Genomic DNA, 25,374 nt, shown 5'->3' on the forward strand with positions numbered 1-25,374 from the left:
GGCACACAGTAGGTGCTCAGTACACACAGGAAGGGAGGGAAGAAGACAAACTCAGCATTAGGGGCTTAATTGTATCCTCCCAAAATCTGGAAAAGACTGATGCTGGGAGGGATTGGGGGCAGGAGGAGAAGGGTACGACAGAGGATGAGATGGCTGGATGGCATCAGCGACTCGACTGACATGAGTTTGGGTGAACTCGAGAGTTGGTGATGGACAGGGAGGCGGCCTGGCGTGGTGCAATTCATGGGGTTGCAAAGAGTCCGACACGTGACTCAGCGACTGAACTGAACTGAACTGAAAATTTGCATATTTAACTCATAACCCCCAATACCTCAGGATGTGACTTTGGAGACAGGGTCTTTAAAGATGTAATTAAACTGAAATGAAAACATTAAGGTGGGCCCTGATCCAATATGACTAGGTGTCTTTACAAACAAAGATTAGGACACAGCACAGAAAGGAACACCACATGAGCAGGAAGGTAGCAATCTACAAGCCCAGGGGAGAGACCTCAAAGGAAACCAATACTGCTAACACCCTGGTCTCAGATTGGTAGCCTCCAGAATGGTAAGAAAATAAATTTGTTTTTAAGCCACCCAGTCTGTGGTACTTTATTGGTAGCTTCAGCAAACTAACACAGCTGACTATGCAGGAGGAAGAGCTTCACTTTTAAGTAATCTTATTTTAAATCATTTTTCTGAAAATGTTAGCATTTAAACATTTTCTAAGAAAGTGGACATTCCTAAGTTACAATTGTCAAACAGTGGTTCTCTACCAGGAACGGTTGACAGTGTCTGGAGATACTTTTGCTTGTCACAACTGGGGAAGGAGGGCCATGCTGCTGGCATCTAACGGACAAACCTAAGCAAAATAATCTCATAAAAGGACATACATGCATTTATTTGAAACTTTATTATATAAATTTTCATTTCTTTTAAAGATTACAAAACCTGTTCTGTGACAGGAATACAAGCAATATTGTTCCAGGATTATTCGTGGATACATCTGAAAGAGCTTAGATTATACATTAATAGTATGATTTGAAAACTTCCCAGATTAGACTCTTAAGTAAAACAATTTAAAATACTCAGTGATATTTAATCCTTTACAAGCATTTCATAATCATGGCAGCAGTGCCAAGCATCTGATGAGATTTAACTACCAATAAAAGGTACAATACATATAAACTCGTGATATGGTGTCATGGGCTTCTGGCATGCCTTACTAGAGAGAAACTAGTATAAAGTAAAATCATATATAAGAGTAGAAAAATATTTGTGACTTTTTTCTTTTTTAAAAACTGTTTAAGTAGATACCCACCCCTTTCCCAACCATGGCCAAAAATGCAAAATAATTACATCCCTTAGGTGTATACCTTCCCTTTTGCTTAGGGTAAGAGTTAAGATAAACGTAATACAGGTATATAATCTTAAGAGTTAAAAACTCATCACCCATAATTATTAAGGATGCTAAGGAATGGCAATACCTTGAAGCTTTTTTTTTTTTAATTAAAAAAGGAAGCCTTAGATGGTAAACTACACTTAGAGAAACACAAACCAAAACCTTTGTCCTTATGCCTTTGCTTTATATTTAAAAGTTCTACTTTAAGTACTTGTTTGAAAAACTCAGTATACAGTTCACTCAGTACTATAGTGATAATAGGAGTAGATTTTCACTTCCATTAGATATTGAACTAATCTACTTAGGACTATTATAGCAACTCTCTTCTCACATACATTTACATACATTGTACTCAAATGGTATGTGCTCTAAAGAGGTTTTCTTGAGGTTTACACCTCTGTTTAGTCTCTAAATTTTCCTTTCCACTAATCTCTATTCAATGTAATATACTTTGCTAGTTGCTCTGGGAGAAGTCATGGACATTTAAACAGCTTATCATGCACTTCAAGGTTATATGGCAAAATAATGAGGAAAGTGCCTTTAGAGGTAGGAAGTAGGCTCTCATCCCAACCCTTGGTATGCCCTGTTATGAACAGTTAAAAGACTGGAATCAAAGTGGTAAATGTGAGACAGATAGTAATACAAGGCTTAAGAAAATTAAGTTGACTTTGCTACTAGAATTCATTGAGAACACTCAGTCACATTGGAACCAGTTACAGGTCATTCGATCACACAGAATACAGCAGTGTCAAAAATATATAAAGCGCACTGTAGATACAAAATCTTCTTGGCCATCCATATTTAGTTATTATCATTCTGTAGACTCTTCACTAGAAAAAGTGGTTAAGCGTGGCTCTGCAGAACACCACAGTCCCAAGAAAGCAAATTAAAAAAAAAAAACCAGCAAATTTCATTCCTTCATTAATTGGTCTCCACTAATGGTCACTTAGGGAGACCAGAAAAATGTAAGCAATCTGGAGGTGAAGAGAGGACTGTTTTCATTAATTGAAATAAAAATGCTGAGTTAAGTCAACTTATCTGTGAATTAAATAAGGCTCAAAGTATACATCCAGTTTGTTAGTCACATGGAAGTGGACCTTTCGGAAGACAGAGCTCTAGGACTAGTTGGAACCCCCTGGTTTAAGCACCAAGGTCAGCCATGGAACTCATCGTATTTGTTAATCACAGAAAGCAGACCTTTTCTGACCATTTACATTCCTGAGATATCTGTCCTAATGCCTTTGTAAATTTCAAATGTTCGATACCACCATAAGAGAGAATATTCTCTATAAAATACAGTCAAATAGCCTGAAAATTTTCAGCTCATGTGTAAAGGCCAGGAAGTTGAGAAAAATCACAGCCGTGTTGAAATGTGTGCTGCTGGCTTTTGTGGTGATGCACATTTGTACTAAGCCCCCAAATCGTGAATGCTTTTCTGCTCTCACCTGAGGCTGGATGTACCCTAGTGCTTTTCCTACCAACCCATTGTGCCCACTTATGAAGCCTTTCCTGGGCTGAGGGTACAAGGTACAGCTAACAGACTAGCCCCACTTCCCATGATGTTCTCTTCTCCCAACAGCAACCACTTCTTAAAAATAGATGGGAGAAGGCTGACCCAAACCAGCTCCTTGCAGCCCACTGTGTGTGAAATGCGGAATCTCTACTGGATACACACCACACCCTCTCTGGACACTCACCAAGGGACTTTTCCCACATGTCAGTCTCCAGCCTCATAGCATCTCAACTTTGTGCCTTGTCAAAATTACTGTATTTCGGACTTTTGAGGTTGCTTGCAAATAAATGAATCTATATCAAATCTGCTAAAGTGAAGAGTCTATTGTACTTAGAAAGAAGACATCTCTATGAATTAGGAACTGAAATTACTTACTTATACAAAAAGTTCAGAGGACAAAAAACTTACCTTAATTTAGCATCATCGCTTGAAAGGGAGGATAGAAAACACATGGTATAGTGTAATCCAGATTTTCCAGTATGTGCTTGATAATGTTAAATTCAACCTACCATTCTGGATATTATTTTGGATTATAAGCTAAGAGGAGGTTTGTGAAAGTGGCCTGTTAGTTTAGTTCCTTCTTTCATATTGAAATATCCTTCAGACTGAACTAAAATCTCCTGGGAGGTAACCAGCAGCACTAATGGGAAAGGGCCTCACTCCCACAATTGTGGCCCAATTGGGGCCACAGAGAAACTGGACTTGAAGAAATTAATGGAAAGGTTATCCCAGCACAGGCACTACATTTAGAGCACATTGTTGGCCAAGTTTGTCTGCTCTAAGTCAAAGGCAATAGGAACACCAGAATCACAGATGAAATAAAGTATGAACTGCTTTTTAGGCAGAAGGCCTTCAGTTTTGTGAACATATAACCAGTTATTCTCCAATAAAACTGGCAGCTCTTCTAGGCAGAGAAGGCAAAGAAGGCATTCATGTACCAGCAGAGGACTGCTCCAAGAACTACAGTTTTTGAACAACTCAGCACATGGTCGTGTGATAATATGAGGGGAAGGCAGCACGGTGTTATGAGGGAAAGAAACTGAATGGAAAGTTAAGGATTCTAGTCTTTGCTCTGGGTCTCAGGTTCTTTACATGCAATATGAGAAAGTTGGACTAGACAATTTATAAGGATTTACACATTAACTTCTGGTTTTAAAAGACTACGATTAACAATACACCTAAGCACTTATGAAATAGTGTCAGTGTCAAAAATCTGAAAAGATCTATTTTCTGCCTAGAATTACATAAGTGACAAGAATTTGGGATGACTCAGGTTTGAAACACTTAATAGAGGAGAGAAAACAAAAAAACACCTTTATTTCCAGGCAATGGAAAGCAGGTGTTAATCGTTATCATCCATATACTCAGGAATATTTTAAAACTTTCTCCATCTAGATTTTCTGAAATCTTTCCTCTTATGTATGTTTTTATTTAGAAGATAAATTTATATTTGATTTCTAGGCAATAATCATTTTGTATCACCTGGGCAAAAGGCATGATCACTTTTCTCTTTCTCTTGAATTACACAGAGGAGAAGTTAAGGAATAACAAGTGGCTTCCAAGACATTTAAATAAACCATGCTTTCTTGGCTTTGTACTCTCAGGGGGAAGATTTAAAGCTTCTGGCAGGAAAAGGGATTTCTGATGTAAATGGCTTAGTACATGACTAGGAAAGATATGTTCAGGCACACTCTTGATGAGATAAGTTAAATCACCTTTTCCTTGCTCATATGTTTTTCGTATTACATACTGATGTATGCTAGGTAGCTTGGCAAAGATACAGGTAATAATGGATGCAGATGTTTCTTTAATGAAATTGTGGAAACTACCAAATTTGATGTAGATAATGAATAAGCAGATATAGTGCCCATTATGAAAACTGATCATTTCTGAAATTAAAGACAGCATTATATGAAACTAACACAATATTGTAAACCAACTATACTCCAATAAAAATTTTTTAAAAAAGAAAAGAAAGCATTACATGGCTATAAATCATCAGGAGGAATTCAGAAAACACTCAATGCTAAACATTCACTTAGTCTACCTCAGCTATGATTTAAGGTTAGAACAGATAATATTTGATCCAGAATGTTTTATTCCCTAGAATAAGAAAGCTTAAGTCCAAATTTCATAGAGAGGCCCATGGCCTTTATTACATTCAAATTAGTGTTTAATGTAGAGCATCTTAATGGGATATAATTCATTATGATTTTTCTTTTTCTTCCCCCCCACCAAAAAGCATACTTTCCCTGCAGGTATACAAGAACAGGTATCCTGTTATTCATATGCTAAATTCTGCAATTTGATCTATTTAAACACGAAAAATCCAATGGGATTTCAATGACCTGTTGCTAAATTTTCCTTTGCCATCTCTTCACCATGCCTTTTAAAGGTCTTTGATGTATATTGGGAAAAATCCCAAATGTATGCCAAATTCTAAGTATGGAGATGATTTAAGATAAACAATGCAAGAACTACTTCCTTAATTAAGGAAAAAAAGACCCTAAGGATTTGCAAAGTATATGGACTAACTTCATAGGTGTACTCTTGATGTCTGTCATACCACACACACACACACACACACACACACACACACACAGTAACTTTCTCTATCACAAAAGCTCTCTAGGTTAGCCTGACAGAGCACCTGACTTTAAGAAACAAACAAACAAATGAACCAGTGAAACAGACATGGGGAAAGATATGTACATTTTGGAAGTATTACATTCAAAGGCTGTTCTACAATCTGGCCATTTTGAGGGCTGTCCAACAATACTGTTAATCCAGGTGAACTATTTAACCAGATTTAATAGTCAATTGATTAATAATAGATTCCAAGTTAAACAAGGCATGTATACGTTAAAGAAAGCAGTACAGAAATGTACTGTATATGAACTGTTTACAAAAACATACAAAATGTTGGATGGCACAAGGGATACAGTGCTAATAGAAACGGATTGTTTAAGCTAAGTGCTTAACATAAACTGTCCATCCCTATAACTAACGAAGAATATTTAAGGGACATGAAATATTTCCTATAAAAATAATGCTATGTGGTGTAGAGTACTTTATTCAGTGTATTTTTAGGTGGTATTCATGTGTTCATTATTATTCTTGTTGATTCAGTGAATATATCTTCATCATGTTTCCATTTTCATTTCATCCGAAGCTCCAGGAAAATCTAACTTGCTAACAATCATTTAAAGCGAGAAGAGACAAAAGCGGGAGCAGCAGCAGGAGCAGCAGCATTATGGGTACCAGCTGGGACAGTGTGTGCTTGCAGGTGCCTCTCAGATATGTGCTACCTGTCACCAGAACTTGTGCTATCAACTTACACCATGGTACCAAATATCTCACTGAGGTCACTTCACAGGGCTGTAGAGGTGATTTTTTTAATACCTCTCCGCTGAGCAAGAGTAGAGCGGCCTACTGGTTCCAAAACTGGTGACTGATTACGGTTTAAAGCAGAGTATGTAGCTGCCATGGCACCCTGAAAACAGGAAAGAAAGGTCACAAATAATGACAGAGGGTAGTCACTTATACACAGAATAGGAAATGAACTTTCCCCAGATAATTTCTTCACATGCAAATTTATATAGATTTTATTAGGCTCATAATGAAAATAATCACACTAGTCAAATCCTCTGATCTAACTAAAATTGAAGAGGCCAATGAGGGAGGTTGAAATTATGGATGAGAGAAGACAGGGGTGGGCTCATAACAACCAGTCCTTACTTTTCTCTGGACTATTCAATTGTTTTTTACCTCTGCAATCCTTTACCATGAGAGTCAACAAGGAATGCTGTTTTGGAACTTGTGTTTTACCACTGCTGACAACCTCAAAGAGTCTGCTTTGGGTTGTGTGTAAGAAAGAACAAAGAAAAGTCAGGAAGTCCACAAAGCTTATCTGATTAATAAACTCAGAAATCATTCCTGAACTAGCTTTAGGATGGTATTTTGGCACGCCTTGGCTTTTTCTTTTTTAAATCACCCACTGTATGAGAATCTCACCTGAGAAGTGGATGCGTGTTGAGAGGCAGTGAAAGGGCAAGGTGCTGTGGTACAGAGACGGCATCTCAGTCTCCCCTGGAGGGCATGTGGCATGCATGCCCCAGTGGGCTGCTCACCTTGACCAGATGTGGTGCATCCTGTCTGTTGAGTTGGTATTGCGGCAGTTGGTCCCAGTGGACAATCCAAGGATGTCTGAGCACAAGGGCAGCGGTCAGTCTCTGGTGAGGGTCCACATGAAGCATCTTTGACACCAGGTCCTGTAGTGGGAAAAAGAATAAAACAAGCTTAAACCTGTTATTTGTTTTCCTATAGCACCTGATACTGTGTAGTATTCCTCCTTGGTTTCCATGACACTATTCTTTCTGAGTAGCAGACCTTTGGGTACAAAGCAATTTGGTCAATATGACAATGTTTAAAAAAAAAAAAGTAAAAACTTAAGTCTTTGTTTTCTCCTCCCTGAGTTAACAATAATTCTGGTGCATTGCAAAGGGTAAATTTACCACATTTTATGTAAATTTAAGGACTTTGGCTCTTTTTTCTCTCATATATTCTGATTTTCTCTACATTTTCATTGGTTTATTTCTAAGTAACTTTCAGCTACTTAAGATTTTTTTTGTACTACTGGTAAAACTGAAAAGCAGGATACAACTGTCTAATAACAGGAATTAATTGGAGTGTTCTAAATGCTCCCTCCAAAGATTACAGAGTTATTTTTACTTTTTTCTACTTCTCAATTTTGTGGGTATTCAGCATATTACATTATACTTATAATCACAAGTATTAACTGGACAAATTAGCAAAACTTATTAGTAATCATGTGGCATTCATAAAATAGGCTGTGCACTAGATGTAATTTTTTTTGCATTATTTGTATCTCATCCTCACCTGCCTTTCACTCAAAAAAAAATCATAAAATGCAAGTGAATGAGAACCAAATTATAAAAATCATAGAGATAAGCTAGACTTGCTTTAACTTATTAAAAAACCAGGCAATGTATAAACTATGGTACTTTCTGTGGTAACATTACTTGATACGCCTGACAACCAATTGTGACCAAGTTTGCAGTCAATCCCAATGGTTAAAAATTACTACTCCACAGTGACCTTGAAAAAGGAAAATCTGACCACTACAATGCTTAGTATTTTTCAGCAGCTCCCCAGTAATTAGAGAAAATCCCAAATCCTGAGCATGACTGACAAAACCTTTCATAACTGTGGTTCATCAGTGACCCTGTTACATGTACCTTGTACTGGTCACATCAAACTCTGTGCACCACCCTGGAGGTACTGTGCCATTCCCATGCCATCATGACCACGCATGGGCTGCTCCCTCAGCCTGGGATGGACTACATCCTTCTGCTTCCCAAAGCTGTCTGGCCAATCCCTTCAATGCTTCTGGAAAGCCTTCCATGAAACCTTTCTGATCAAACATCATCTGTGAACTTCTTTAGCACAGTAAGCAGAGCACTGTAAAAGCACATGTGACACTGAACTGTATATTTCTGGCCATCTCACAACTAGCCTGAGAGCTCTCTGAGATCAGGAATTCCATCTGAGTCCCATCTTTTATCCCTGGCACTTTCACTTATTAAGCACAATGCAGGTGCTCAATACATGAATTTTAAAAAAGTAAAAAGTACCAAGAAAAATGAATTACCTGGTTTAAGAAATTTTATTGTTAAACAAAGGGAAAAGCTAACATATCATTTTAAATACAGTTATAATACTAAATATTATCCACACAGATATTAAACTAGTCAACTGAGGCTTCATATCGATGCCAAAATTATCTACAGAAATTTCTGACATATCCTATTTACTAATGCAATCATTTCAAGTCAAGCATCCACCTCTAAGAAAAAGGAGTGAGCACTTTTTACCAATAGTATCTCCCTCATCTCCTCTATGTTTTTCTTATTTTGAAATGGAAAACTTTGCTCTTCTTTTCAAACAGAATTTTCTTCAAATGAACTGAAAGTGAAACTAGAGGAGAGTTAGAAGGCAGATCAATGCTATTCAGGGGATGGCGAGTCTGCTAGCAAGAAAGGCATTTCAAATGGATTTCAAGTAGACACTATAAAGCTAAACTACTATTTATTGAGAAAAAGATAGACCCCTTTCTTCATAATATGGACCAAAAATAGAACACAGTACAGTTATTCTAGGGAACAAGGACTTTGGAATTGGCTGTTTCTTTTGAAGCACCTACTCATGCCTGCTGTGGAGAAGTTCACACTAAAATTCTGGGCTTTGGTTTCCTACTGGGAAATGGTGACACTACTAGCTATTCTACAGTGTTGTTAAGAGGATTAAAGGGGATAATCTAGGTGAAGTGCAGTGTGAGGCACAGAGGAAACACACAGATCATCATGAGAGCCTGGGATGGACTACATCCTTCTGCTTCCCAAAGCTGCCCGGCCAATTCCACCGTAAGCATTATTCATCATGTTCATTAGTAAGAAGTACCATGAAATAGATAGATAGATAGATAGACAGATAGATAGATAGGCCAAACCAATCTATTCTGGAAAAGAAACAACATAAGTGGTCAATTTTTGAGTCTGAGGTATTTGGCAACATCATTTCAATACTGCTCTATCAACAAGTTTCTAACTGATATTTTTTCTCACTAGGGATTATGAAAAATTATTTTCTCAAAAGCTTTAATAGGAAGCCATACTTACCTTTGCTGTGTCTGAAACAGAATTCCAGTAGCCACCACTGAGTGAGAATTTTCCACTGCCTATTCGAGCCAGTATTTCCTCTGGTGTATCATCAGGACCATTTGCAAATGGAGTGTAACTAATTTATAACAGAATAACATGCTAATGAATAAAGTTTCTTTTTTGGTTGGTAATTTTCATATTTATTTGCAATATCCAAAAGTACTCTAAGTAGTTCATTTAATGTTACACCTCATCAAAATCTACTTAAGTAAAAATTAACAACAATATGAAGCTTCATAAAGTACCAGGTCAAGGTATAGGTTATGAAATATTACTTTAAATTTAATATACAATAATATAATTAAGACATGACATACTATAGAATAATAAATTTAAAATAGTATATGTTTATGACACAGAGTACAAAAATGATATAAAAAAATCAACTCATAACCTGAAGAACTTAATAATAGTACATTACAGAAAATAATAATACAGGTATAACAGTGATACACACATATACACACAGAATTGTATTATTAAACAACAAGAGAAACTATGGAAAGAAAGTATTATAAGAGATTAAAAAATAAATCTAGATAATGTAACCAAAATTATCGATGAATAAATGCTTACAACATACGGTACACACTCACCCAGTAAGCATTGTGTAGAGGAGGACACCAAGACTCCATATGTCACAAGCAGCATCATAGCCTTGTCGTTTTAAAACCTAGAAAAAGTAAAAATTAGTATCAACACACTGTTTTTTATTATACAGATTTGGATAGGCGTGAACTAAATTATGTCTCCTAAATCAATGCATACAAGAAAAACAGCATGATTAACAAACAAGGCAATATAGTAATACTACTTCTAGAAACTTCTACTAATACTTTATATAAATTTAAATTCTGATATTCATCTTAATTTATCAAACGCTGCTGTGGCACACAGAGGACTATAAAAATAAACTGAAGGTAAATTTCTTATTTAAATGTATTTATATTTTGTAAGGGGCTGCAGAAATAATTAACAAAACAAAGAAAATATAACAGTATAAATGGTATAGGGCAAAATTGTACTTTTATATATATACTCAAGATTTAATCATCACTATTATCAGGCATAAACTGTGACAAATACAAAACAACTGTTTTCTCTAAGAAAATCAGAATCTTGCAAAGGAAATAAACATATATGTAGTTAATTCAACATGATAAGTTTTCTAACAAAAATATGTTTTAAGGATATGGGTATAAAGATGAAGAAGCAATTCACTCTTGATAGGGGAGAGAGGGAAGAAGGCTCGGAGGCAACCTGCTTGTATTGGGCCGATAAGGAAGAATTCAGGAGGCGAAATCAAGACGTGGGAGAGAGCAGGGGCAAGAGAGCAGAGCCTGCTTAGCGACATGTAAGTTCAGTGTGGCCAGATTTCCACACAGGGGATTCTATAGAGAGACTGAAGCGGTTTTTAAAGGTTTTTTAAATTATTTGTTTGGCCACACCACGTGGCTTCTGGGATCTTAGTTCCCCAACCAGAGATCGAACCTGGGCCCCAACAGTGAAAACACCAAGTCCTAACTACTGGCCCACCAGGAAATACCTTGGAAAGCTTTTTATAAACATCTTGTTAAGGAATCTAGGTGTTTTTTTCCCCCTGCAGGCAATCAGATGTCATTGAAGCATTAAAGAGGAAAATAAAATAAGTGGATGTGTATACCAGAAAGATAACTCAAGGTATAGAGAAAATGCTGGCAAGAAGAGAGAATGGACACAAGGCCACCTCATTGGAGGCAATTTGTAGCAAACTAAGTGAAAGGCTGTGAGGATCTGTACTAAAACAGGACATGAAGAGGAAAAGACATAAAGATAAAATGGGAAGGACTCAGTAAAGACTGGATATACAGGGTAAGGGAAAAAAGGTCTAAAATATTTAGGAATCAGAAAGGAAAGGATCTGGTGATCCACTGAATGTGGAGAAATAATACAGGAGGAGGATTTTGGGAAGAGTTAAGAGGTCAGTCTAAGGACAGTTTGATCATAGAAGATTTCCTGAAGGTGAATTTAGAGGCAGGATCTGAAGCAAAAAAAAAAACATTCCAATGTGCCAAGACATAAAAGCTACATGGTGATTCCAAGAAGCAGACTGCTTATATGAAGTAGGAAACAATCCTGAGGAAAAATGAGATGGCTGGATTAGGGGGTCACGCTTGGACACCAGTTTGTGTCAGAGGCTGTGGATATGTCAACAAATAAAGGAAAAAACCTGTCCCTCATCAGTTCTAGTATCACTGGGAGAACTGAATCAAATAAACTTAAAAAAATTTTTTTTCTATCTAAAAAGTAAAGTTTGGAGAACGGACAAGGGAATCTGAATCTATAATCCAACTAGTCTAACGTTATCAACTATTATCATTTTTGTGAAATATCTAGCACATGGTAAAGCACAAACTTCGTAGCTGGGTTTCTTGGGCTCAAATTTAGATCTGATCTCAGGCAAATGGCATCACCCCTCACTGTGCACCCTGTTTCCTGTAAAATGCAAATAAAATTACTCACCTCACATAGTTATAATGAGAACAAATTATTATACCCAAATTAAAGCTGAGAGGATGAAATCTGTTAACATATGTGCCTGACATGCAAGCCTTATATTAGGATTAACTATTATTTTTTATTATCTTGCTTCTAGTTTTAATTTTTTACATAGTGATAATCCAAAGGCAAGAAATTTTGAGGGCAAAACATTGGATTTTAGAGATGCTATAATGGGGAACTGCAATTTCTTAGGAAAAGCAGCAACCTGATCAAAGCAGTGCTTGAGGAAGACTTCAGCAACTTTGCAACATCTTTGTGGACTGATCAGACAATGACAAAAGGGAACGCCATGCACCTAGGCTGTGGCAGTCACCTGGGGCTGTGGTGAAGGAAGCAGGGGCTAGGAAGGCAGGTCTGTGAACAGAAGAAGCCCAAACTGGTTGTAGGGGATAACAGAGATGCTAACTGGTTACAAAGCTAAAGACAAGAAAAGACCATGATGTTTTAGCTTTAGAAATACAGGAAGACGGTGACAAAAATCAGGAAATTCGAAGAGTATCAGGAAAGAATTTTCCAGGCAAGGATACTGGAGTGGGATGCTGTCTCCTTCTCCAAGGGATCTTCCCGACTCAGGGATCAAACTCAGGTCTCCTGCATTGCAGGCAGACTCTTTATCATCTGAGCTACCAGGGAAGATGGGCAAAACAAAGCAAATGAGTCTTTAAATATACTGAAATATTGCAAGCAAACTCTTTCACAATTACCTCTGGTGCAACAAAATTTGCCGTATAACAAGGAGTCATGAGAAGACCATTTTCTGCTCTTAGCTGTTTAGCAAAGCCAAAATCACAAATGCGAATAGATTCTGGATTGCCAGATTCATCCACATAAAGAATGTTGCTAGGTTTCAAGTCTCTGTGAACCACCTAATTGAAATACAAATTAAAGAGCTGCATTAACAATACGTCTCCATTATGGAAAATTATTTATCACAAACTTAACAAGATGATTGGTAGTGACCTTCACATTATTCCAACAGTATAAAATACTAATAGTGTAAGTATAACTCTCTCACACAGAACTGTGGCAAGGAAAGGAGGAAGAAAGAACAGTATTTATCTCCCCCCTCACTTTGTCCAATTAAGTGGATTAATGAAAAATGCAAATAGCAGTAATATCTGTCTCCAAGTTATTCATTGTTCAACAAATATTAATTGAATATCTATCATGTACCAGGGTATTATACAAGGAGCTGCAGATACTCTGATGAACAAGACCTGTAAGATCCTTGCCTTTACATGCCAGGAGCTTACCCAGTAGTAAGGGAGGCAGAGAATAAATACGTGAGTGATGGGGCACAACTTGGGAGGGTCAGGAAGGGTCTCTAGAGGAGGTAACAACTGATTTAAGATCTGAAGAACTGAATGTAGAAGCCAGAGAAGTGGGGGTAGTCATTCTAAGTAGAGGGAATGGTGTGTACAATGGATAAACACAATAAATGTATGGACAGGCTCAATGGAACAGGCATGGGGTTTAAGTGTAAAAAGGAAACAAAAACCCGGATTTACCTAAGTACTGCCTATGTGATATCCAAGCAATAATGGCACACACACAGAAAGATACCATTCCTTTAGAGTTCTGAATTACTTTCTCCCTTTAATCACCTACTGGAATACTTTTTTTTTTTATCTTAAGTCTCTCTGATGCCCCTTATTACTTATTAGACAATATGTGTTTCTTCCATCACTCAATTCTGAGTTTATGTTCTAATCAGTAACCTCAGTTTCACACCCTAACATCCAGAACTTTACTTCTCCAGACCAGTTATTATTTTAATAACTAATTACTGCTGAGGCACTAAGAAAAGAACATAGAAGAGTTAGATGACTGCAAAGTCACAAATTCTTCAGTGAAAACTGAGTTCTATTAGTTTCCAGTCACAGTAATAGGCAAATCTTAAGCAGCTACAAGTGAAGAAGCTCTAGAATTAAATGAACACATTTCACTTGTTAGCTTCTAGGGGCAAAGACAAAGAAAACAAGAATAATGTACTGAAAATAAACTCCTTAAGAAGAGGTCTGTTATTCTTTTCTTGCTTCCCATTCCTCTTTGCTCCTCTGCTATTTTCCTTTCCTCCCTCTCCCTGCTCCTTACCTCTCTCTTGTTCCTTTTCCTTCCCAGACTCACTTGTTTGAAAAAAAAATTTTTTTTGTCCATTTACTAAAAATCTGTAGGCAGGAATAAAGGAGGAAAGCACCCACCAGTCAGAATTCAGGTGGCTCTTTGGTCTAGTCTGTTTGAAGGATTTCCTTTTACAAGTGAATACAACCCATGCCTCTGGTTCTTGTCTAAACTTTGCTGCTGCTAAGTTGCTTCAGTCGTGTCCGACTCTGTGCAACATGGACGGCAGCCCACCAGGCTCCCCCGTCCCTGGGATTCTCCAGGCAAGAACACTGGAGTGGATTGCCATTTCCTTCTCCAATTTATGAAAGTGAAAAGTGAAAGTGAAGTCGCTCAGTCGTGTCTGACTCTTAGCAACCCCATGGACTGTAGCCCACCAGGTTCCTCCGTCCATGGGATTTTCCAGGCTCTTGAGTACTCGAGTAGGGGCCATTGCCTTCTCCGTGTCTAAACTCTACACGGGCCCAATTCTCAAGAGTATGCAGTGGCCTAGCAAAATTGGTGCTGTTTTCTATGTCACAAAATCTCACGTACTTCTTGGGAAGTGTAAGAATTTAATGTTTATAAACAAGCTAAAATTTTAAAGTAGAACTTCAGGCTCAATGGGAGAAATCTGCATAGTGGAAAAACAGCAGCATAATTAACATAATATAGTTATTTTTCTTTACATGCATAAACTAACTTCTATCTTTGTAATTTCAACTCAAACACTTAAGAGTGAAAAAGAAAAAAGGTATTTAGTATTTTATACCAAATTTCATATGGTGTTTTATATACATTAGGTTAATAAAATGTTAAAAATACTTACCCCTTGTGCATGAAGATATTCAACAGTTTTGGTAATAGTAAACAGGACAGCACTGGCCTCTCGCTCAGAGAAAAATTTCTGCCTAAGAATTTTATCCAGCAATTCACCCCCTTTCATAAGTTCTGTCACTACATACACATATTTTCCATCATCATATACCTGTAAAATTCAACATCAAAAATGCAAAAAGTTATGTGAAGCTTTACATGTGCTCAGCATGAAGTTTAGCATAGTAAAGATAAATTAAAACTCAATTTATATTCAAGGAAAATTTTACTTATCATAACCAATGAAGGATATAAAATTTATAAACAATTTTATACACATAAAAACTTTAAAATAGGAATTGATGAGACAATGTCAGAAAAATAACCTGATTTCCGTCCGTGAAACTTAACTCAAGCCAATCAAAATAGCTATGGGTATGGAATGTGAAGGGGCACTGAACTTCAGCTCTTAGGGTGTGTTCCTCTTGATCTTTCTACCTACTAATGATGAGAGGGACTGCTACAAAGACATGTGATTGAGATTTTCCTGGAACTTCTACAACTGCAGAACTTCTATATTTATATGCACTTCTATATTTATATAGTGAATTATTCTGATTTTGATTAAATTGAAAGACAAGCTGTGGCAAGAATTAAGTAGGAAGAGTAAGTAGCAAAGAGAAATTCCATTCAACCATACAGAAGCATACCAATTCACTTCTAATGTAGAAAAAGCAAGCTCAACATAATTTTGGATTTATACTCCAGGCAAGCCCAAACTGAAATAACCCTCTCCTTAAACTTCCGGCCTTTTTATTCCCCTCTTCTCATAGAGTTACTGCACAGCTCTGTTTAGCTCCCTAACAGATACCATGTACTGGGGCCCCGAATATGGAGAAAACAAGGTACCTGCCCTCAAAGTTTTTATTCTAGTAAGAAGAAACAGACATAGAAATGAGTTTAAAAAAAAATGTTGGCGATGCTGTAACAAAAGTGGGGATCATTTTAGAGACTTTGGAATTTGACATGAAGGAGCAAAGATATAAAAAACAGCAATAGCTTAGGGAATTCCCCAGGCAAGACCGAGATTAACTATTCAATATTTTCTACATTTCCTTTTTAATGTACTTGGTTGGATTCTTGGAGGTTATATTAATTAAAGAGTCACTTAAGTGAAACAGCTTCACATTTTAATGGATTATATTAACCTCCTCTAACAATGAACAGTGATACATTATTCTGAGGAAACTGGAGTTTCAGCTAGGAAGGAGAAGGAAGGATAAACGCTGGAATTCACAAAACCTCAGAGGTGAAAGGTACCTTAGGAGTCCTCTGGCTGAGTTGGCTACATGACATTTCTGGTCTATAACACCCAGACATGGCCTCTAAGCCCATATGAGCATGATCAGCAAGAGAGGACATAATGCTGCCTGGGGAGTTTGCACCCTTTGCCAACATCTCTGTTATGACAAAAGCCAATGGTAGCAGGGAGGGAAACTTCACTTGTTTTGGGGGTGGTGGTGGGCAGAATATGAAGCCTGAAGGACGTAATGCCTTAGCTAAGTCTTAGATTTTGGTAATTAGCCAGGCAAAGAAGGGAAACAGTATCCCCAACAGAGGGAATCATATAAAATAAAGAGCAGTAGAAGAAAACACACACAAAAAAAATGTACATACTTGAGCATGGCTGGAGCACAGGGTATGTGAAGAAGTGTGAAAAATATAGACGGAGGAAGGCAGGGACCAGAGGTGATGGGCAGCCTGAACTACAGGCAGGAAAGTAACATGGTTACTTCCACAGAAGTGGTAGCTCCCTCTGGCAGTACTATGGAAGACAGTTTGGGGAGCCTACAGAGCCTCCCCTATGGCTCAGAAGGTAAAAAATCTGCCCACAACAAGAAGACCTGGGTTTGATCTCTGGGTTGGGAAGATCCTCTGGAGAAGGAAATGGCAACTCACTCCAGTAATCTTGCCTGGAGAATTCCATGGACAGGGGAGCCTGGCGAGCTGTAGTCCATGGGGTCACAAAGAGTCAGACAAGAGTGAGCGACTAACACCACACACACACACACGCACACAGACATGCACGCACGCACGCACGCACGCATGCACACACACACACACACGGAACCTGACCTAGTTCAAACTGAATATAATTAATACCTAAGTGTTCCAGTAAATACTGATATTAAGAGCAATAATATCATTAGTACTTTTCTTCTTAAAGGCAGAAAAACTAACTATATACATGATTTTTTTCTGTAACTTGAATTATGTATGTTGTCCTCTATTTTTTTTGCTCACTATATTGAGTCCTTTGTCTAACACATGATTCCAAATGTGAGTTAGACAACTGATTCAAATGATCTATATTAAACAATCTACTTACATCCTTTAGAGTAATAATGTTTGGATGCTGTCCATAACGAAGAAGAATTTCAATTTCTTCTGTAGGGTCTCTCTTGCTTTTATCAATAATCTAAAAGGCAAATATTTATCATAAAATTTTATGAACTATACAGTATAAACTTTAAGTATTTACAGCTACAGACTTAGGTCTTATTTTGTGTAAACACTGTATTTATAAGCGACTTATCAATGATTTTTACCCAAGTACCTGGCCAGATTGTCTAATCAAAATTTGAATGCCAGTCTTGATATAGATGGTAAGGCCATAAACTCTATGCCCTGAGTCACATTCATATCAGGTCTGTCTAGTTTAAGTTTGTAACAAGTTTAGGATTTAACAAAAGCTCAAAAGCCTCAAGAAAAGGTACCTAGAACACAGTTAACATAACTTCCATTTTTAAATGTCTAAAGAGCTTTGGGAACTCAGTTAACTTCTAACCTCTATCAATATAGATAATTAAGAAGAGCAAGATGTATCTTTAAAACCACCACCAGAGTTTTTTTTATTGTAATTCAATACAGTTATTGGATTACCTTTACTTTTTTAAATAAAATGCTTCAGTGGAATATCCCATTAGCTGTAAGCTACTTATAAAAAATTAATTAACAGTTAAGTAGAACAAGCTTATTTGAAGCTAGGCAGAAAGCTAAGCAGAATACCATACCTAGAAATTCTACTTGGCTAGAATTAATTATTATAATAAAGCCCTTTAAAACACTAATTTAGCTTTCCAACCCTTTTATGTCAGCTGCTTCTTAAGAATACTCCTCTAAACGTTTTAATCTGTTAAAGGAATATTTTTTATAAGGCAACAAGTTTTGCTTTCATTTCATCCAAAAGGTAGTCTAAAACAAATTTTGTGATCTTCATACTTTCCGTTTTAAAACAGCTTAGTCATTAATATATGTAATAAATACCCAAATGCTCCACCATCCTAGGAAAGAGCTTGTAAACTCTCAATATGAGCCAAACCCGCTATCTGAAATGGACTTAGTTGTGAAAACAGTTCTTTATTTGGAGAATGGGGAAGACAAACATACAAGTGTCCACTGTGAGCAACTGCAAATGATAGTGTGGAATCAGGCAAATGGATGATTAAGAGGAAAGATACAGGGAAAAGACATGCCAACTCAAAGGAAATGATTTTGCACTAGTCTTGTGAAAACCAGAACACATTGGGAGGCTTTGTTTTATTTTTTTAAATTTACTTTTATTTATTTATTTGATCACACCATGCAGCTTGCAGGATCTTAGTTCCCTGACCAGGGATTGAACCTGTGCCCTTGGTAATGGAAGGGCAGAATCTTAACCACTGGACCACCGGCGAAGTCCAGGTTTTGACTCAAACTTTCTCATAGAGGCATGTGTCTTGGTTTTTGGCTAAGAAATTCCTTATTGTCTTAGGACACATAACTAAATTAAAACAGCTAATGATGATATATTTATGACACTTATTCTTATTCTTTTATTGGTTCACAGATCCTTTTAAATGTGAAGGATGTATCAATATTTTTGCCATAAAAATGTATACACACAAAATCCAGCACAAAATTTCGAGGAACTCCCTGAAAGCTTGACTATAAATGGGGACTTCTGAGAATAAAAGGCATGATACTAAAAACCAGGTCAGGTGAAAACTGGTACCGCCTTCCTCAAACTGTATGTATGCTGCCTTATCTTTTGAGCTTACAGGGGAATCTATGGTTCCAGATTAAGAGCTTGAAGATCACTAGTTAGACATTTAAATTACCTTACCTTTTTATAACAGAGGACACACTTAGCAAAGGAAGAGTGTAATTTTTAACTGGTACTAGCATGCATGAATAAGAACTGTTAGAGTTGCATTTATTTTTTATTTCTTAAATAACACTTTATTATTACAGAAGCAATACATGTGCATTGTGGAAAATTTAAAAACACAGAAAGCAAAATAAAATAAAAATATCATATTTCTACCACTATTCATATCTTAATGTACATCCCTTCAGATCTTTTTCTTACTTTTAAGTATTAGAATTGCATTTTAAATCTAAAAACACTTACCTTCACTGCAAACTCCATGTTTGTGGCTTTATGTATACATCTCTTGCACACGGAGTAGGAGCCAACTCCAATATCTTCTTTTACTTCATACCCATCAGTAAACTGGATACTGTTCCTGTGCAACTGCTACAAACACAATTATAAGTTGATAAAGAGCTCTGTAATGACTTTGGTACATTATGTAATAAGGAAACATAAACATGTACTATAAATGAATTTAGCAAAATTAAGAATGAATCTTAACTGCACTCATTCTTCTACAACTTTGTATTTCAGAAGTGTCTATGATAAAATGTACAGCAAGAAATACTCCTTTTCAAAAAGCTTATGTTAAAAAGAGAAAACTGAATACGCAGAACAAAAAACATGGAGCTACGTGGTTTCTGACAGCCTTGCCTGTGATCATTCCCCATTCTACTATCCAAACGGCTACAAGTCTTTGAAGCAAATGGGGAGATGTTTGAAACCTCTGGTATAGAAGAAAAGATTAGGAAGATTCAGAATTAGAACATCTGGATTCTTGTCTTAGATGCACCACTTGTAGGCCATGTACCCTTGAACGTGTATATTTTCAGAAGGTAAGGATTATAGAAAATAATGTATCTGAAGGTGATAACCTATTTTATTGTCACTGTGGACTATCACTAGCCATGCCCTCCTTTCTCTACCCTCAAGTCATAGCTTCATTACAACTCTGTCTAGAGAAGCTGCTAATGGCTTGAGGACTAGTAACGAGGGGTAGGATGATGAACAGCAAATTACTAGTTCTACAAACAGACTGAGGGGAGTTGTTCTGGTCTTGCCTACAGTATTGAAGATACCCCTCAGCATGCCTATAGGTTAAAACTTGAATTCTACAGAAAAATTGTTTATGATTTCTGTTAGGTACAGAAGTTTTGACTTAGAAACTTGCCATACATCACATGTCTGTCATAGTAAAAGGGACAGACTATTTAAACATGAACTTTGTTTAAAAAAAAAAACCCAGTGTTTAAATTGATTTTCTAGAAAGTGGAAAGCAAGAGGACTGACTTGTGAAAAAAAAAAACTTAAGTGCAAAAACAATTTAATCATCAGGCAAATTGAAGCACTAATTATACCCTAAAAACAGCTCAATGTTTCAAAAGATGTATCTAGTTCCCTCTATGATTAGGAAGGTGAATTAAATTTATCTTTCAATGATATTAGGATGGGAAGAAATAAAATCTAATGGTTTGTACTAGTTGTGTTCCTCTAATAATATTTAGTTTAGTAGTGCAGTTTCCTGTTACACACACACACATTCATAGTCACTCAGAAACCTGCTTCTATAACTCCTTTTTCTCCTGCACTGATCAACAGAGGGGAAAAGGGAAGTAGGGGGCACCCTAAGGCAGTATCCACAGGCATTTCTTCCTAATGACAATGCAGGCTCCAAAAGAATAAAGATATAAACCTGGAAAACTTAAAATTTAAGTTCATTTTTATTTCTTATCTATTTCTATGCCAGAGGTTGACAAACTATGGCCTGTGGCCCAAATCTGGTTTAGTGCTAGTTTTTCTAAATATAGTTTTATTGGCACACAGCCATGTTGATTCATTTATGGACAATCTATGGCTGCTTTTGTGCTACAATGGCAGAGTTGAGTAGTTGCAATAGAGATCCATATAGCCTACAAATCCTCAAATATTTATCATCTATTCCTTATAGAAAAAAGTCTGCTGACCCCTGTTATAAAACATCAGTGAAACAGGAGACCCCAGCTCATCATATCTGATCTAATAGAGACAGAGGATGAAACAAACAAGGCCTGATAAACATTCTGAAGCACAGGAGACAAGAGAGACAAGATGGTCATATTGATCTCAACTCTCTTAGAATTCCACTTTCAAGTCAGATAGGTATCCAGGATTTTGGCACATACAAACTTTTCAAAGGCATATGAAAGAAATTTCTAAGGGTCAACGATATATGATGCATTTTAAGCTGCTCACTTAAAGTCAGCAGATCAAATCTAACATAATTATTCACACAATGAACTATATCTTATAACATTTCAATTTTAAAATTACTTAAGACATTCACTCACCTGAACAATTGAATGCACACCAACTGTCTGCATAGCTTGGCTTTCATCATCTGAGGTAATAGCAACAAAACTAAACCCCCGAAAAAGCTGATGCGCATTAGCACTAGGTGGAATGCCAGGTGAATCTGGAAATAATAATAAATTACTATGAAGGCAACTGCTTTGAAAGGTAATTAGGGGAAGAACTGTCTATCTTTCTCACTTATTCTGGAATTCTACTACTCAGGTATTCAGTGCTTTCAGGATAACAGAGTGAGGCACTGTATCAGAACTGTCCTGATGGCTTACTGCCATCGCAACTTGGACATCCTAGTCCCTTAGAGCCCAGAACATAGCTAATTCATTTGAAGAATATACTAAATGAATGAATTACTGGGTTACTGTTATTCTATATTAGCACTGTCCCAAAGAATTTCCCGCAGTGATGGAAATTTTCTTTATCTGTGCTGCCCAATACGGTAGCCTCTAGCCACATGCAGCTACTGAGAATCCGAGATGTGGTTAGTGTGACTAAGAAGCAAAGTTTTAAATTTTACTTAATTTAAATAGCCACATATTGCTACTGGCTACCATATTAGATGAGTGAGAGAAGTTGCTCAGTCGTGTCCGACTCTTTGTGACCCCGTGGACTGTAGCCTACCAGGCTCCTCTGTCAGTGGGATTGTCCAGGCAAGAAAACTGGAGTGGATTGTCATTTCCTTCTCCAGGGGATCTTCCCGATCCAGGGATCGAACCCAGGTCTCCTGCATTGCAGGCAGATGCTTTACACTCCGAGCTACCAGGGAAGCCCATATTGGATAGTCCGGCTCTAAATAATAACCTAACAATGCTATGGCTACTGGTTAGAGGGAGATACAAGGTTCATCTACAGATAATTTAGGAGAAACAAATTTAGTCCAGTGGTCTCAAGACATAACGTCAGAATCTAGAAATCTAAACTCCAGTTAAAATTACTAAATATATAAAATATCAAATGTATATATATAAATTATTCAAACTATTTCTGTGGAATCTATTGGCATTAACAAAACAGAAAAATACTTTTATAATACAGTTAATGTTCACTATAAAAATAAATAATAAAAGCATGATAAATGTGTTATTCATAAATATAAAAACCCAACTAGGTATACTAATATTTATTAATATACTCTAAAGGCTACAGGCAAGCAAAAGACAAATCTACTTAAACATCAACTCCACATAAAATTCTTTTTAATATTAGCTTGATATCCTCAGCAATATATATTTAGTGAATTTTACATTTATGTGGCAGTATTATACTGAAAGTGAAAGTCGCTCAGTTGTGTCCAACTCTTTGTGACCCCATGGACTATACGGTCCATGGAATTCTCCAGGCCAGAATACTGGAGTGGATAGCCCTTCCCTTCTCCAGGGGATTTTCCCAACCCAGGGATCAAACCCAGGTCTCTTGCATTGCAGGAGGATTCTTTACCAGCTGAACCACCAGGGAAGCCCAAGAATACTGGAGTGGGTAGCCTATCCCTTTTCCAGGGGATCTTCCCAACCCAGGAATCGAACCAGGGTCTCCGGCATTGTAGGCAGATTCTTTACCAACTGAGCTATCAGGGAAGCCCTATTATATCGAAGACGCCTGCTAAGAGAACCTATCTGGGCAAAACATAAGATAGAACTGCTCCATTCTAAGATTTTCCCTTTATCAAAATAACTTGTATTAAGAAAGCAAAGTAAAATACTTTCATGTATCATCAATTCCATGCATATCATTGCCTATGCATTTGATAAAATTCTATTTGTGTATTAATCCAAATTTCTAAGACTACCTTATAAAAATAAATACCCTTCAATGCTAATATTATAGGCTGTCAGGCTTTTTGGCTGTAAAGCTTTATAGCCAGATTTAAATGATACACACAAGTACATTTTCTATTTATTTACTTGTCAGTGATAAACCTGGGATTTGATACACCTAAATAAGAGAATATTAAAGTGTAAAACACACCATTATGTATAATGCACATATAAATTAATGAAATATAGCTTACCATTTAAAAAATCACTTCTCTGTAACAGTTACAACAGTAATTTTAGGATATCCTAATACAGGATATGAATCATTTTGAAGTTATCACACCTCACATAAAATTTAAGCTATGTTTGGGATTTGAACTTTACAAGTATTTCCACGAACACTATGCTGGAGTACTTCATGTGACCATAGCTACAAGCAAATAAATGCACAACCAAATAATGTTTTCAAATCAGTTTAAGGCACAACATAATTTGCTAAAAGATTTAACAAGGACCTTAATTTCTATAACATGCTATCAAGGATTTACTAATGATCTAGTTATTGCAGCAGGGATATTGTATGAAGGGGAGAAATGAGGACAGCATAAAGATTTATATTAGATAAGCTTTTCTGATTGAACAAGAAAAAATATATAGACTGTTTTATATTTGGGTTTTCACATTTTCTCCTTACCTTTGGGAGTTTTTGCAGTAAACTCAGGATCAAAATAGAAAGTATCTTCAGGCCTGCCAGTTGCAGGTTTAAAAGGTGGATGAATTTCTCTTCTATACAGTTTCTGGAAGTGAAAAAGAGAGCCTTAGTCATGTGTTAATTATTTAAAAAAATATTTCAAGCAAGTTTTCATTCGATACTTACATTCCAGTCTATAGTTGAGAAAAATGAATGTCTTTTAATTTCTTCAACTCCGTCTGGTCCTGCACCTATCAAAAATTAATTAGCTTTGATTAAATGGCAATTTTATTTCAAGGATAGATATACAATGCTTATTTAGTCTTCACTTTTAACACCTGCCCTAGTACTTCATAATTCCACAACACAAATATCCATCCACCCCCTAGAAAACAAACATCACCAAACACAAAAAAGAAACAAATTAAGAATTTTACCTAATCTGTTTGCAGGATTTCGTTTGAAAAGCATTCGTAAAAGACTCTGGGCTTCTGGGCTCAAAAACTGTGGCATCCCAAGTTTGGCTCTAAATAATAAATCCATACAATAACATTTTATTTTTTCAGGTATCTGTATTTTATTTTTAAAATGAACTTTTAATTGTAAGATAATTGTGGTTTCAAACTCCGTTTTAAGATATAATACAGAGAGATCCTATGTATCATTTACCCAATTTCCCCCAATAGTAACATCTTATAAAACTATACTGCAGTATCTCAACCAGGATATTGACATCGATAGAATCCACTGATCTCATTCAGATGTCTTCAGTTTTTATTGCACTTATTTGTCCGTGTGTTTAGTTCTATGTCATTTTAAAAACTGGAATTGATTTACCTTATATTATTTTTAGGTGTACAGCATAGTGATCCAGTATTTCTGCAGACTATATTCCACTTTCAGTTATTATGAGATAATGGCCATAATTTCCTGTGCTATATAGTATATCCTTGTTGTTTGTCTATTTTACACATACTGGTTTGTATCTGTTAATCCCATACCCCTAATTTGTCCCTCCTGCTTCATCTCTTTGGGAACTGCGTGTTTTCTATGTCTGTGAGTCTGTTTCTGTTTTACATATACATTCATTTGTATTATTTTTTGATTCCACATATAAATGATATCATACAGTATTTGCCTCTCTCTGTCTCACTTAGCACAATGCCCTCAAGGTATATCCATGTTGCTGCAAATGGCAGAAACATTCTATTTTATGGCTAACCATTTTGTGTGTGTGTGCACGCGCGTGCGTACGCACACCAAATCTCCTCAATCCA

General features: G+C 36.6%; 1 protein-coding gene across 15 annotated transcripts in view; it reads right to left on the reverse strand.

Moving 5' to 3' along the window:
* Window positions 1-893: 893 nt before the first annotated feature.
* Window positions 894-25,374, reverse strand: part of RPS6KA3 (ribosomal protein S6 kinase A3) — a 102,149-nt gene continuing 77,668 nt past the window's right edge. For all 15 annotated transcript variants that reach the window (XM_070291434.1, XM_070291429.1, XM_070291432.1 and 12 more), the window contains 12 exons: window positions 24,535-24,623; window positions 24,284-24,348; window positions 24,101-24,203; window positions 21,634-21,758; window positions 19,565-19,690; window positions 17,501-17,590; window positions 15,125-15,283; window positions 12,900-13,061; window positions 10,251-10,327; window positions 9,613-9,730; window positions 7,045-7,185; window positions 894-6,407 (listed from right to left, as the gene is read on the reverse strand). In XM_070291434.1, coding sequence (XP_070147535.1) covers window positions 6,285-6,407; window positions 7,045-7,185; window positions 9,613-9,730; window positions 10,251-10,327; window positions 12,900-13,061; window positions 15,125-15,283; window positions 17,501-17,590; window positions 19,565-19,690; window positions 21,634-21,758; window positions 24,101-24,203; window positions 24,284-24,348; window positions 24,535-24,623 — 1,378 coding nt within the window. In that variant the 3' untranslated portion in view covers window positions 894-6,284. The remainder of the gene's footprint in view (window positions 6,408-7,044; window positions 7,186-9,612; window positions 9,731-10,250; window positions 10,328-12,899; window positions 13,062-15,124; window positions 15,284-17,500; window positions 17,591-19,564; window positions 19,691-21,633; window positions 21,759-24,100; window positions 24,204-24,283; window positions 24,349-24,534; window positions 24,624-25,374) is intronic.

This window comes from Ovis canadensis, chromosome X, assembly GCF_042477335.2.
Source record: "Ovis canadensis isolate MfBH-ARS-UI-01 breed Bighorn chromosome X, ARS-UI_OviCan_v2, whole genome shotgun sequence".
NCBI lineage: Eukaryota > Metazoa > Chordata > Mammalia > Artiodactyla > Bovidae > Ovis > Ovis canadensis.